Source organism: Labrus mixtus, chromosome 21, assembly GCF_963584025.1.
Source record: "Labrus mixtus chromosome 21, fLabMix1.1, whole genome shotgun sequence".
Taxonomy (NCBI): Eukaryota; Metazoa; Chordata; class Actinopteri; order Labriformes; family Labridae; genus Labrus; species Labrus mixtus.
The window spans coordinates 6,471,078-6,483,795 of record NC_083632.1 but is presented as its reverse complement, the minus strand read 5'-3'; the positions used below and the strand labels follow the sequence as shown (position 1 = coordinate 6,483,795).

Here is a 12,718-nt window from a genome sequence, read left to right as displayed (position 1 = left end):
CTGTGCTTTACTTTAGGACCTAGTGATCAGAATTCAAATGATAAAGCTAATTTGAAAATGAAAAAGGAAATGTCATTTTCTTCTTTGTTTTAATTTAGTCAAAGAATGTGCATGTTTTGAAGTTGAAAACTAAAATGCAAATTAGATAAATTAGTCATAATTTTATTTTTGTGTCAAATAATACACCCATATTCTGACAATTAAAAAGCATTTCTGTTAATGCATTTTCATTTTCAAATTAGCTTTATCATCTGAATTCTGATCACTAGTGGCTTCCATACCTTACTACTTCAGCAGCTCACTCACCTCATCGTCTTCTGCTGGAGATAGACTACTTCTTAGTAAGCTACTCAAGTTGAATTGGTGAGTTTGTTTTGGTAGAGAATGACTTAAGGTACAGACAGTAAGCTAAATAAATACATAGCCTATCATAACGCTTATTACAGGACTAACTGTTTAGCTTGTCATCAGAAAGTCCCTCTTGGGGCACCGAGCAGATCCGATGAACAGAGGTGAACAAATCTAAATCGATAACTAAAGTAGGCCTGTGGCCCAAGCTCCACTTTAAATCCTGAGAATTTAACACCAGAGGATTGAACTGACGTCACTGTGTTTTTGTAGTTCGTGTGGGTAGCCTACATAATTCACAATGATACCTTTATTAACAGAATATTATGCACAAACTAAAAAGGGGCATTTTTTCCCCAGCTGTGATTAAATTGTATTTATTTATTTAAAAACAAACAAATAATAAGACCTGGTGGTCACAATACCATTTTGATTGTAATTTGTTCAAGTCAAAATCATTAAAAAATGTTCATATAATTCAATTGGTCAAAGGTTGGCTGCTGATTTTCATGCAGCATAATACAGTTTTTATATAACTATTGGCCTTTTCATAAATTACTAAAATGTTCAGCATTTAAAAATAATAGTAATAAAAATAAAACGTTTAGAAAAAAAAAAATGTCAACATGTTCACCAAGGCTGCTTTTATTTTAAAAATTAAAACCGGAAATCTACCCTGAACGCAGCGGGGTTTCGTCAGCAGTGAGGTGTCAGTGGCTGCGTCTCTATCCTTCTGTCTGTCTGTCTGTCTGTCTGTGTGTCTGTCCGGTGATGCACGCTCACCGGTGCCGGCTGCAGGCGTGCCCACAGCAGCGTACAGGACGCGGTCCGACCCGTTTATCACCGCTCGACAAACTTTGTATCCGTCATGTTTGACAGTGCGAGAGCGTAAAGGATGCTCACAGACATGATTGTGGACGAAGAATTTGAGATCAAGGAGGAGGAACCGTGGTACGACAAGCAAGACCTTGAACATGGTACAGTTTCCTCTCCGTCTTTGTCTCTTAAGCCTGAAAGATAACGAACCGTGTTCCTCCTTTCTTCAACAATCTGACAGGAACACTACAGCTGTTACATGGGAATCTTTGCACAATGTGTACATGTAGGCTGCCTCAGTTAAGACCTATTATTTATCCCTATGCTCATTACAGATCAGGATTTTAATTGCGATTGCTACACCGAGGTAATTTTGTTTTGAAATAAGATTAAAAATGTGTCGTGGAAAATGAGCAGGTTGACTGGCTTCACATAAGGCAGGGTCAGCAGGACACTCTCATATGCTGCAATGTGAAAAAAAAAAACAGAAGAGGTGTGTGTGTGTGTGTAAGGAGAAGTGACTTTGACTTTAATTAACCATTTCATCTGAATTGCACACGTTATACTAAAACTCGTTTTTGTTTTGGTGTAATATCCTAAACCCTATTTTCACATCATGATCATGTCAGTGTTAAAAAAAAATGTGTTGTGTTTTTAAAATATGACATGATGGCTAAAGGAAGGTCAAGTGATTAGAGAGTTGATAGTTGTAAAAATGGTAACTTCTGCGTGTAAGAAGATTTGTACTATCAGTGTGTAGAGGTGGTTTGATCCTGTAGCACAGTTTTTAAATAGCAGGTTGCTGGATTCCTGCCAACATCAGGAACAGAACCGCACAAAGCTGCTTGTGAGCTTCCCCCCCCCCCCCCCCCCCCCCCCCCCCGACTTGTGTCCATCAGTGACACACACGACACACTATGAGCCCTGAGGAGCGCATTCACGGTTCCTCTCTCCGTCCCTCCTCAGACCTGCAGCTGGCAGCCGAGCTCGGGAAGACCCTCCTGGAGAGGAACAGGAGCTGGAGCAGGGGCTGCAGCAGATGTACTCCACCAACCAGGAGCAACTGCAGGAGATCGAGGTGAAGGGAATGAAGGGTGGTCTTATCATGTCTGAATTTATATCTCTGTCCAAAAATCGGCATCAACAAAACACCTGGTGGGCTAGAATGTGCCGGGGGGGGGGGGGGGGGGCAAAAGTTGTCGAACTATCATGCAGGTTTTCTTCTTTAAGGATAAAGCGTCAACATCACATGTTTATACTGCTTTAAAAAGCTCATATTAGCCTTAAAGAAAACTACAACATGGCGAGGATACTAAAAAAAACATTATTATCATCCTCACTTTTTTACTAGTTTGTGTCATTCAGTAAAAGAGAACTAAAAGGTCAAACAGGCATTCAAGTGAGTTTCAGGCTTTTTAGCCCCTGAATTTCGCCTCACAGGCAACACACAAGCTCCAGTACCTACCTGGGCTTCCTGCTAGTAGATCTTTACAGGTTCTCTATGTGTGTAGCAAACAGGGACAGAAACTAACCTAAACACACCAAGCAAGGTAATCCCTCTCTCATTATCCAACACAGGTTTGCACAATGAGAGAGGGATTACCTTGCTTGGTGTAGTTTTTTGGGGGGGGTTGTTTTTCAGCTTGTGCGGTGATCTCATAGTTTTGAATTCATGTCATGTTTTGCTTTTTTTTTTTTTTTTTTTTTAATTAATTTCATTTGATTTAGGGATTGTAATTGTTTGCATTTCAACCCCTTAAAAAATAGACACTAAGCTAAACCTGCAGACACTGATCAGGGCTAAAAAATCACACTACTACATTTTATGGTTAGAGAAAAACCCTTTTAGTGCTCCTGAAAAAGATGCCAACATTCATCATCATTTTAATTCTTATTCAGTGTTTGTATTAAAAATAGAGGAACTATTTGAGCAGTTTTAAGATTCTTTAAAGTTTTTTTAAAATATTTTGTCAAACATCTTATGACCATTTCATTTGGTGTTTGTTGCTACATTTGTATTTCTTGTATATAGTACGTATATTGTGACTATGTTGTTAGCTTCTGAAACCACCCCTCCCTTCCTGTTGCTTTATTATGTTCCTCTGTCTGCGTCTCTGCAGGGTTTTCAGTCGACCTTTGACCGAGTCGTTAGTTCAAGGTCCTATTTCAAACTTTAATTACAGAAATTCAATATGAAGCTTCGGGTTTTCCTCGTTTAATTTCCTTGAGTGAGTCTGCCGCTAAATCCCCACCTTCCCTCCAACGCTGACACGCTGAATTAATCTCTTAAGGCCGCCTTTTGAATGGTGTAACGTCACAGGTCTGAGTCCGGCTCCTGACCTGTGTGGCAATCAATTAGCCGCTTCACTGTCAAACAAAAAGCCTCTAACGGAGCAGGAATATCACTCTTAAAATAGAACTACCCTTCTTACTGCTTGAATAAAATGTTCTTCGTCGACTCCTGATGGATTTGGCCAGTGTTCACGTGCAGTGTAATATTGAATTTAATAACACAGTCTAACACTTATATTGAAGTGTGAACAGAGAAGTGAAGCTGATGTTCAGTGTTTCTCTGTCAGCAGAGGCTGTGCAGGTAGATTAGATGATTAAAGGTTCAAAGTGTCCTCATGGCTGCAGCGGCTGATAAGATAACCTGTTCTCACAGAAAGTGTTTCTCTAAGTGGCTTTTTAAAGACCTTGAGGAGCCGTTAGTCAAATAAACAAACACTAGATTTCCTCTTCACATTAATTTTTTAGCTTCTTGGCCCTTTGTCTGCAGAATAAACCCCGCAGTTCAACAATGATGATGGGGAAACTCCAGACTCTGCTGGTAGTTTGACCTTCTGATTACTGATGTGTTCAAATTGTCCACGTGGTTCAAAGATCGTCATAAAACTGTTACTGTAAGCTGTACAGATAAATCACAGAACGAGATGGAAGACGTCCCGTTCACTGAGGTGATGTTAAACATCTTTCCAGTCACAGTCCATCATAAAGTGTCCTTACAAAGGAAAAAAAAAAAAAACATCTTTAAAATAAAGCGCTGTTAATTTAATTACATTCTATTCGTTTCAGATGTCTTCTTTAAAACATCCTTTTTGTTGGGGCGCTGGTGGCGCAGTGGTTGGTGCGCGCACCCCATGTGTGGAGGCTGTGGTCCTTCAGGCGGACGGCCTTGGTTCGATGTCCGACCTGTAGCTCTTTTCCCGATTTCCGACTCGGTCCGCTGTCCTATCTCTCCAATAAAAGCACAAAAACGGCCAAAATACAAAATCTTTAAAAATAAAAAAACGTCCTTTTTGCTTGGTTTTAAGTGTTCCTGTTAATTGAGTCTGTCTTTTTACGAGTATCTTATGTCTTTTGTGAAGCCTGTTTGTAATGTATTATAAGACAAAAGAAAACATGAGAGGTAAATAAACTGTACTTTCGATCAAGTCTTCCTATTAACCCTCTCCTCTCTTGACAAATGTGACCTCAAAGGAAGTGTGACACAGTTTGTCTCTGGGGCCTAACTGCTGTAAAGAGAAACCTGGTAGTGCGGTGGAAACCACAATCACTGGTGGCACCTGCTGTGAGAAATATGGTCCTAAGAAATCCCTGTTGCACGGTTTCATGGTGCAAAAGGAAATACCTTAAGTCTTAGTCTGAAGCTCAGTCAGTTGTAGAATCTCTTGCCAGCAGTAGGGAAGATTAATTGGGGGGGGGGGGGGGGGGGGGGGGGGATTATGGTCACTCACCAGGGAGGTAAACGAGGGGTTGGCATTTGGTTGTGTATGCATGTGTACTTTTTGTGGGTAAACACAAACGAGGATGAATATGATGTATGTGAGTTGTCCACACAGTTGAAGTTATCTGCAAACGTCTCACACACATGATTCAAGTCAAGTATTTTGACTTGGATCATAGTTGTGTTCAACGCTCTGTTTAATGAATTCTCTGTTTCCTTATTTTCTGAATGTGTACGTTCAACAAGCTCTCAATTTAAAATAAAAAACACAGTTAATGCTGACTGAATGACAGTATGACCTTGTGTCTCTTCTCAGTACCTGACGAAGCAGGTGGACCTCCTCAGGCAGGTGAACGACCAGCACGCTAAAGTGTACGAGCAGCTGGACGTGGCGGCCCGGGAGCTGGAACAGAACAACCGCAAACTGGTTCAGGACAACAGGACGGGCCAGCAGAAGATCCAGGGGTAAGAGAAAAGTGATGATGGACAAATAACATAATGATGTTTTTTTTGGATTTAAAATATCCGTCGTCGTCTAACCTCAGAGAGCTGTGTTTTTATTTCTGTGCAGGCTGATGGAGACGGTGGAGGTGCTGCAGACGCAGGTGGAGGAGCTGCAGCAGCAGGTGGAGCAGCTGAAGCTGGGTCCATCGCAGTCTCAGAAGCATGCACACAGAGATAAGTGGCCCCCACGCGGCTCCCAGAGTGTGTGTCTGACAGAGCTACAAAACACACTCAGGTGAGGATATATAAAAAAAAACCTGCATCATGTAAACAATGAAACAATGATATTTTTGATTTTAACTGCTTATTAAAGTAGCAGTCGTTTGTATTATCTGTCGATGCTGCACCAGGTCCAGGTCTAACAGAGCAGTTTACACCATGCACACTGAAAGAATCTTTACATTTCAGCTGCTAAGTTTCACATTAAGACTGCTATAGAAAGTGGAATAGAGAATACTCTGCACACATGTTGGAGATAAGAGATAACACAAACAGGGCCATCAACATTAAGAGAGAAAGCTCTGTGTAGCTTTTCTAACAAGAAATATATGTGCGTGTGTGTGCTGTCAAAATATTCATGCATCCTTGATTCCTTTTCTATAACACCCAATAAATATAAGATTAAAAAAAGAAAGAGAATATGCTTTAAAAAAAAAACGTTTCAAATGTGATAATTTGCTGATTTTGTTTGTTTGAATTTAACAGCTTTAGTTTCTGAATGGTTAGAAGGACATTTTTGAAGACTTCATCTTATGCTTCTAGCTTCTTTTTTTTTTTTTTTTCCATCTTTTCTCAGGAGAACTAACGATTGAAATGAAGCATTATGTGTAGCCTAACACTTTAGACTCGGACTCGGCAGAGCAACGTACGTGTAAATGAATGTGTTGTAGAAAGAGTTGCATGAAGTTGCAAAAGAAACCGGACTGAGAGACTTCCTTAATGGTTGTAAAGGAAAGAGTTCAAACAAGCACTTCCTCAACCGATCGATTGTTAAGCAGCTTTCTTTCATCTGAATATTGAAATTTTCTCTCTTTTTTTTTTGTATACATTTAAATTGAACATATTTAAACTTTTTGGACCGTTTGTTTGTTGAAGAAAAGAAGCAATTTGAAGCAGTTGTCTGTCATTAGGGAAATGTACTTGTTCCCTGTTCCCAAGAACAAGATAAACAGAGTTGTAACACTATGATATCCTTACCATAAACCTGAAGCTGCAGACGCTAATCTTTTCATATCATAGCTTGGCTTTGCATGAATACTAGAAGCATAGAGAACAGGTACCAACGCTCTGTCGAAAAAGCAAACATGAACCAGTGAGCTTTAAAAGTGCTGCTTGCCTTTTTTTTTCTTTTAACCCTTTTCCTGAGCTAGGCTAGCTTTTCCTACTTGCCTCTAGTGTTTATGCTAAGCTACGCTAACCAAACGCTGGCTGTAGTTTGACACTCAACATACAAACATAAGCATGGTGTGGCTTTCCACAGCTAGCTTTGAGCAGGAACGAAAAAAAAGGTAATTTCCCAAAATACAGAAGCCTTTAACTTTACAGCCAGAAGGAACCTTTGAGGAAAATATTTACCATCTCTTAAAAAATGTTTAACCTTGTTCATGCACAAAGACGTGTGTGTTTCGCAGCCAAAATTGCACATTTACAGACTTCAGTTGTAAATGTTTGAAGACACACAGACACACACAGCATTACCCATTTAGGATTCAATCAAAAATAACTGTGCATTAATACACTAACCCATCTGTTAACAACTTCATCTACATAACTGTTTAAGTATAATCTGGTGTTATTAGGCACAATTCATTTAGGAAAAAAATAAATACTTTCAATAACTGTTAAAACAGCGTTCTAAATGTATTTCTTAACCTGGTCAAATATGAAATCTTGCTTTGTCACCGGTTCAGAAACTCTTTGTAAGATGCATGAAATCCTCCCCTGAGTCCTCCTGGCTTTAGCTGTCTCCTATTGAGTCCTAATCCTCCTCCCTGGCAGCTGTCCATGTCTACCTCACAGTCCCATTACTCTGAATGTTTCATGCCGCGGTCACTTCCTCTGTGTTGGTGTCACAGGTTAATGCCGTGCCTACGTTTTGTCTGTGTGTGTGTAATCCTGTTAGTACTGGTCCCTAAAAACATCCAGGTCAGGTGGATGCAAATCTCACTGAACTATGTTTGCTGTTTGATAGATCAGGTTGGAACGAAAGAGGTCAAAGTCTAAGCCAAGTACAAACATGTCTCAATATCGCCCTGAAGCCGCCGTTGATTCTTCAGCTGCTTTCTAATCGACTCTGTTTGACTGATAAGTTGTTGATGATTGTGCGTATGTTCTGTTCCTTGTTGTCTGACGTAACCTGTCCATGCATGGTTTCTGTTTTCAGCTGCTCATATATTCCCCCCATGTGTGAAACAAAACATTCTTGCTCAAATGATATTGTATAGATATTTTAAACACAGATATAAGAGACAAAGGATACAGAAGAGTATGAAGTTTGATTCATTCATTTGCATCTGTAAAGACCAATAAAGCTGATTCTGGTTCTGCACTGTAAGCATATTTATGTATGATAAGTTAAGACAACTACGATTTAATGAATGAAGCACAGTTTTCAATTTATTGATCACAATCAGCATTTTTTTTTATCTTGATTAAATTAATATATTAGGTCATGCAGTATTTGTCTGAACCCAGCTTATGAGTTTTTATACATTTTTCCCACTTCCCTTAAATTTCCTTAACCTCTAAATTTGTTTTGGGTTATTATAAAGCACATACGTGTGAAAGGTAAAATGCTAACATTAGCTGTGAACGAGTGCATATCAAAGGTTATACAGAAGTAGTTGACTAAACAGCACAACTCAAAGTGCACTTACACGCCTGCTGTGGATGTTTTGATCATATCAGATAGCATTTATCAGCTAATGAAGGTTAATCAGTTGTTATGGAATCATAGGTGCTAAAACATTTCACATGGGGAGTTTATTTTGGCTTCAGCGTTTAGCTTCAGTCATGCCAGTGGAATCATCATTAATGTTCAACTCTGGTATTTAGAGAAAATACCAACAAAACTCAACTTTAACATGTTAAGTGCTAATTAGCAAATGTTAGCATACTAGAATGCTATATTAAGACGGTTCATGGCATTGGGATGATGTTTAAATAAATGTACAATAAATATTGGTTAAGTTTGACACTTAACATGTAAATAAATTGTTAACAAGTGTAATATGTAAAGTGGTGAACTTGTGAGTTGACGCTAGGTGGATTCACTTTGAAACACAGCCAGGCTAGCTGCTTCCTTGTTTCTAGCCTAGCTAAGCGCTTGCTAGCTTTAGCTTCATTAAACTTTGCGCAAGAAAGTAAAAAATGTATTTCCTTAACCTTTTAACTATTCCTCAGATATACTAATATAAAAGATATACTTCTGAACTCATTTTTAACTAATATTCATGATTATTAATGATTCAAACTGGGTGAGCAGATAACATCCACATAGTAATGATTGTCTGTGTCTGTGTACAGGTATGACTACGACGCTGAAGAAGCTTCAGATGATTTTGAGTCCTCAAAGGAGTCGTGGCGCGAGGAGGAGCAGGCGTCACTACGGCAATCCCTCCGCGCGCTGCAGACTCAGTTTGCAACTGAGCGCGCGCGACGGGAGGCGTCCGAGCGAGAGGCCGAGATGCTCGCCGGTGAAAATGCAGCGCTGGAACAGCAGGTGTCAAAGATGGAGGGATGTCAGGTATAATAGATATGCTGTATTAGTATTTTTTTTCACACATGCACCTACAACAAGTTAACCAGTGATGAAAAAGACTTAAGTCAAAACATCAACTTTGAAGTGTTTAAGGTTTGACCGGAGGGCGAGATATCTGAACATTCTAGGGGTGAAGCTTTTTCCCGCTAAATTGTTAGCTTTTAGCCACGCTAATTTAGCTTTTCTCTTGCTGACACTGTTGATTTATCTCTTTGGTCACACTGAAATACACCAAAAACTTTTTCTAAGATACAAAAAAATAACAATTTCAAAGACGTTCACGGTCCCTGTGGGATGAATCCTACCTACTTTCTTGAACTCTCTTTTGCTGTCGTGCTATCATGACCGCAACATCTTTAAGGGAAATGTCTCAACAGCTAGTGGAAAGAAAGTTTTACTGCACACTTAAAAAACTAACCGTATTCCCACCAGCCAAGTATAACCAAGTTATAAATAGCAAATGTTCGCATGCTAACACTCGCTAGTACATTCTTAGTATTTGCAAGTTAGCATTGTCGTTCTGAGGAGATGAGCATCAGCAAGCGTTTAGCTAAAAGTACCTCCATGTCAAACTGAAACATCAGAGAGCAGCCAGCGTTTGGTCTTTCCCTGAACTTTGATCTCTGAAATCCTTTCAAATACCTTTTATATACAAGAATAACTCTATTTTACTGTCACTAAACTTCAAACCACACTCATCATTGTCATCGTTGCACTTAGATCACAGTTTGTTTTGGTTCCTCTTGACCTTCCTCTCCTCTCTAAATCAACTCGTATTGTGTTTTAGGTCAGAGTGTCCGAGCTGGAGCACGAGGCTGAAGAGCTCCGTCAGCTCTGGAAATCAGAGTCTTCCAAAAAATCCACCAGGCCGGAAGTCCTCCATACCCTGCTGTCCAACTCGATGTTCCTGAACCCAGAGGACGAGGGTGAAGGGGAGTCTGCTGTACCTAGGAGCCCCCGGATCCTGAAGCGTTGTGACAGCGAGCGGCTCCTGAAGTTGACCCAGATGCCCGACTCTGCGGACAGGATCTACGACCACGAGTGCTCCTGCGTGCGCAGAGCAGAGGTGGTGAAGTACCGCGGGATCTCGCTGCTCAACGAGGTCGACGCCCAGTACAGTGCCTTGCAGGTGAAGTACGAAGAGCTGCTGCAGCGTTGCCATCAGGGGCCGGAGGAGGAAGAGGACGAGGACATGCAGAGCCACAAGTCAGTCCAAACTGCATCCCTCGCTGCTGCCGCCGCCGCTTGTTCTGCTCTGGCTGACATGGAGGACTTTAAGGACGACTTTCACCAACCGGAATACAAGGAACTTTTTAGGGAAATCTTCTCCCGCATACAGAAAACCAAAGAGGACCTGATTGAAAACAGAGAGAGACTCTCAGCTGGTGACGTGCCGCCTATTTTACATTAACTGCTTCCCAAAAAAAAAAATGAAAAAAAGAAAGAAAGCAGGACAAACGAAAACCTGCTGCAACATTTCTATTTGTCTTCCAGTTCGGAGTTTTTCTGAGACTTTTTTCAGCAGCACTTGAAGCTAACTAATTCCACTTTTTAGTGCATCTCTTTTACCCCGATAGTGATCTGCGTGCTGAAGGGTTAAGAGATGAGAGTGATACAGGAACAGGAGGGGGGCAAACACCAGCAGCTCACGTCTCAGATGGGACTCATTTTGCACTGAAACACCCGTGCCTAATGCTGCCATCTCGACTGAACAATCACTCTACCTCACTCGCTCGGCAAAAACCCCGTTCTGAGACAAGATCCCCACAAGATTTTTGTATTAGTTTAATTTTTTTTTAAGGATCCTATCATTTCCTGTAAAAGACTTGACAACTCTCCTGCAGGTAGCATGAGAGCGGTTAACGTAAAAGTAAGATTCTCTATTTAAAACGGGCAACAACAGCTTTTTTTTGCCAATTATTGTAGATATGTTGAACCTATTATGAAACAGTTGCTTATTCACACATCTTACAGCTTGAGAGGAACATAAATATGACTACCTTAGAGCCTTATGTCCACCTGGTGAATGTAAGTTACATATTCAGTGTCTTTTGCTCTAGTTTTGGTCTCCACCAACTCCTGGGGGCTAAGCTAAGCTAATTCTAAGCTGTGTTGTAGCTGCTCTTTGAGGTTGTCGTCCTATAAGCTCTGAACATGAAGTTGTCAGTGAGTTTTCAAGCAATTTCCTCTAAGAACGACATCACTAGAGCTGCGAGAGTGAACCAGAACAGTGAGGCTGTGTGCCAGACAGCTAAACAACAAGCTAACGGTCACTATGACGCTCTTTGAAGGCCCCACATTCAGCTGAGTCATCTTCCCTTTCACAGCGACATGTTGTTTTCATACAGCCGTTTAATGAACTGTGTAGAAATGATTGATTATAGCTGCTTTATGCCCATTCTTTACACCCAATAACTTCTCCCAAATCACATAACTGTCACCGGGAAACTTAAAAAAAAGAAAAAAAGAATGAAGGATCCGTAAAGTCAAACATGACGACTGTATGTGCTGTTTGCTTTGTTTACTTTTTTTTTCCTTTGCAACTTTGAAATCAAAAAAGAAGAACCTTCCTCTGTGATGGTTTTGCCTGCGCCTATAAGAGCAATATATGCAAGAATGTCGGACATGTTTTTGGTGATGGAGTTGATATATATTATCTGGAATCGGTGATTTACGGTGCTATAAAGTGATTTTTGTAACTGTGACTTATATTCTCAATAAGTTTACTTGATTACTGTATGATAGGTTAGACGTATGTGAGTGAATGTGATATTAAAATTAGGAGGTCTACTAAAGGACTGAACATGCGTACTTGATCATATAAATGTATTTACTGGGCCTCGTGAAGGATTGTATGATTAGAAGCTTTCCTCCTCATGCTGCCTGATGTTTGCGTGTTCAGCTTCATACTGTGCACATAGTTTGTCTTAAGATTCACTTTGAGAAGCACTTTAGGGTTGCACATGTCAGATGTTCTCTGACACGTTCAGTTTCTGTCACATGTAGTTCTTAAAAAAAAAAAAAAAAGATGATGTTCACGAGTAATCTGCAGCATATATGTGTGTATGTGTGTGCGCCCAATGTGTTTTTAAGTGAGTCATGATTGGACATCATGTTTGTTGTTCTGAGCCATAAAAGGTGAAGCAGAGACGTGTGGTGTGTTTATTTTTATTTTTTTCTTCTGAAATATGTGAAATCTATTCATAGAGACGTGTCGTACAAACTCATATATCTGTCACAGTTTGAGAACTGTATAAACAGTAGTTGATGCTTCGATGTTTCCGTCCACACAAGCTCAACACAATAGTCTGAGAGTAAGACCGAACAAAGCAGAACTCACTGTTAAAATACAATAAGCATCATCCATCAGAACTATTGTGCTCCTGTGTGAAATCTAACAAAGAGCTTTCAACAGTTTGGAGGGTTGGGTAAATAAAGATGTCAATTTGCACACATTAAGAAGGATCACAGTGGGAGTTATTTTAAGGGGTAACTTTAAGAATGAATATCCCTTTAAGTGTGCTTTGAATGTGAAAATATTTGAAGGGTTTAATCGTGGGTTT

General features: G+C 40.2%; 1 protein-coding gene across 1 annotated transcript; it reads left to right on the top strand.

The window, feature by feature from the left end:
• The first annotated feature begins 1,062 nt into the window (after positions 1 to 1,062).
• On the top strand, positions 1,063 to 12,305 carry LOC132955994 (cerebellar degeneration-related protein 2-like). The gene is given in 7 exon segments (XM_061029133.1): positions 1,063 to 1,325; positions 2,131 to 2,175; positions 2,178 to 2,242; positions 5,208 to 5,356; positions 5,463 to 5,630; positions 8,921 to 9,140; positions 9,943 to 12,305. Coding segments are annotated over 7 exon segments (1,353 nt in total). The 5' UTR covers positions 1,063 to 1,243; the 3' UTR covers positions 10,567 to 12,305.
• The last annotated feature ends 413 nt before the right edge of the window (positions 12,306 to 12,718 follow it).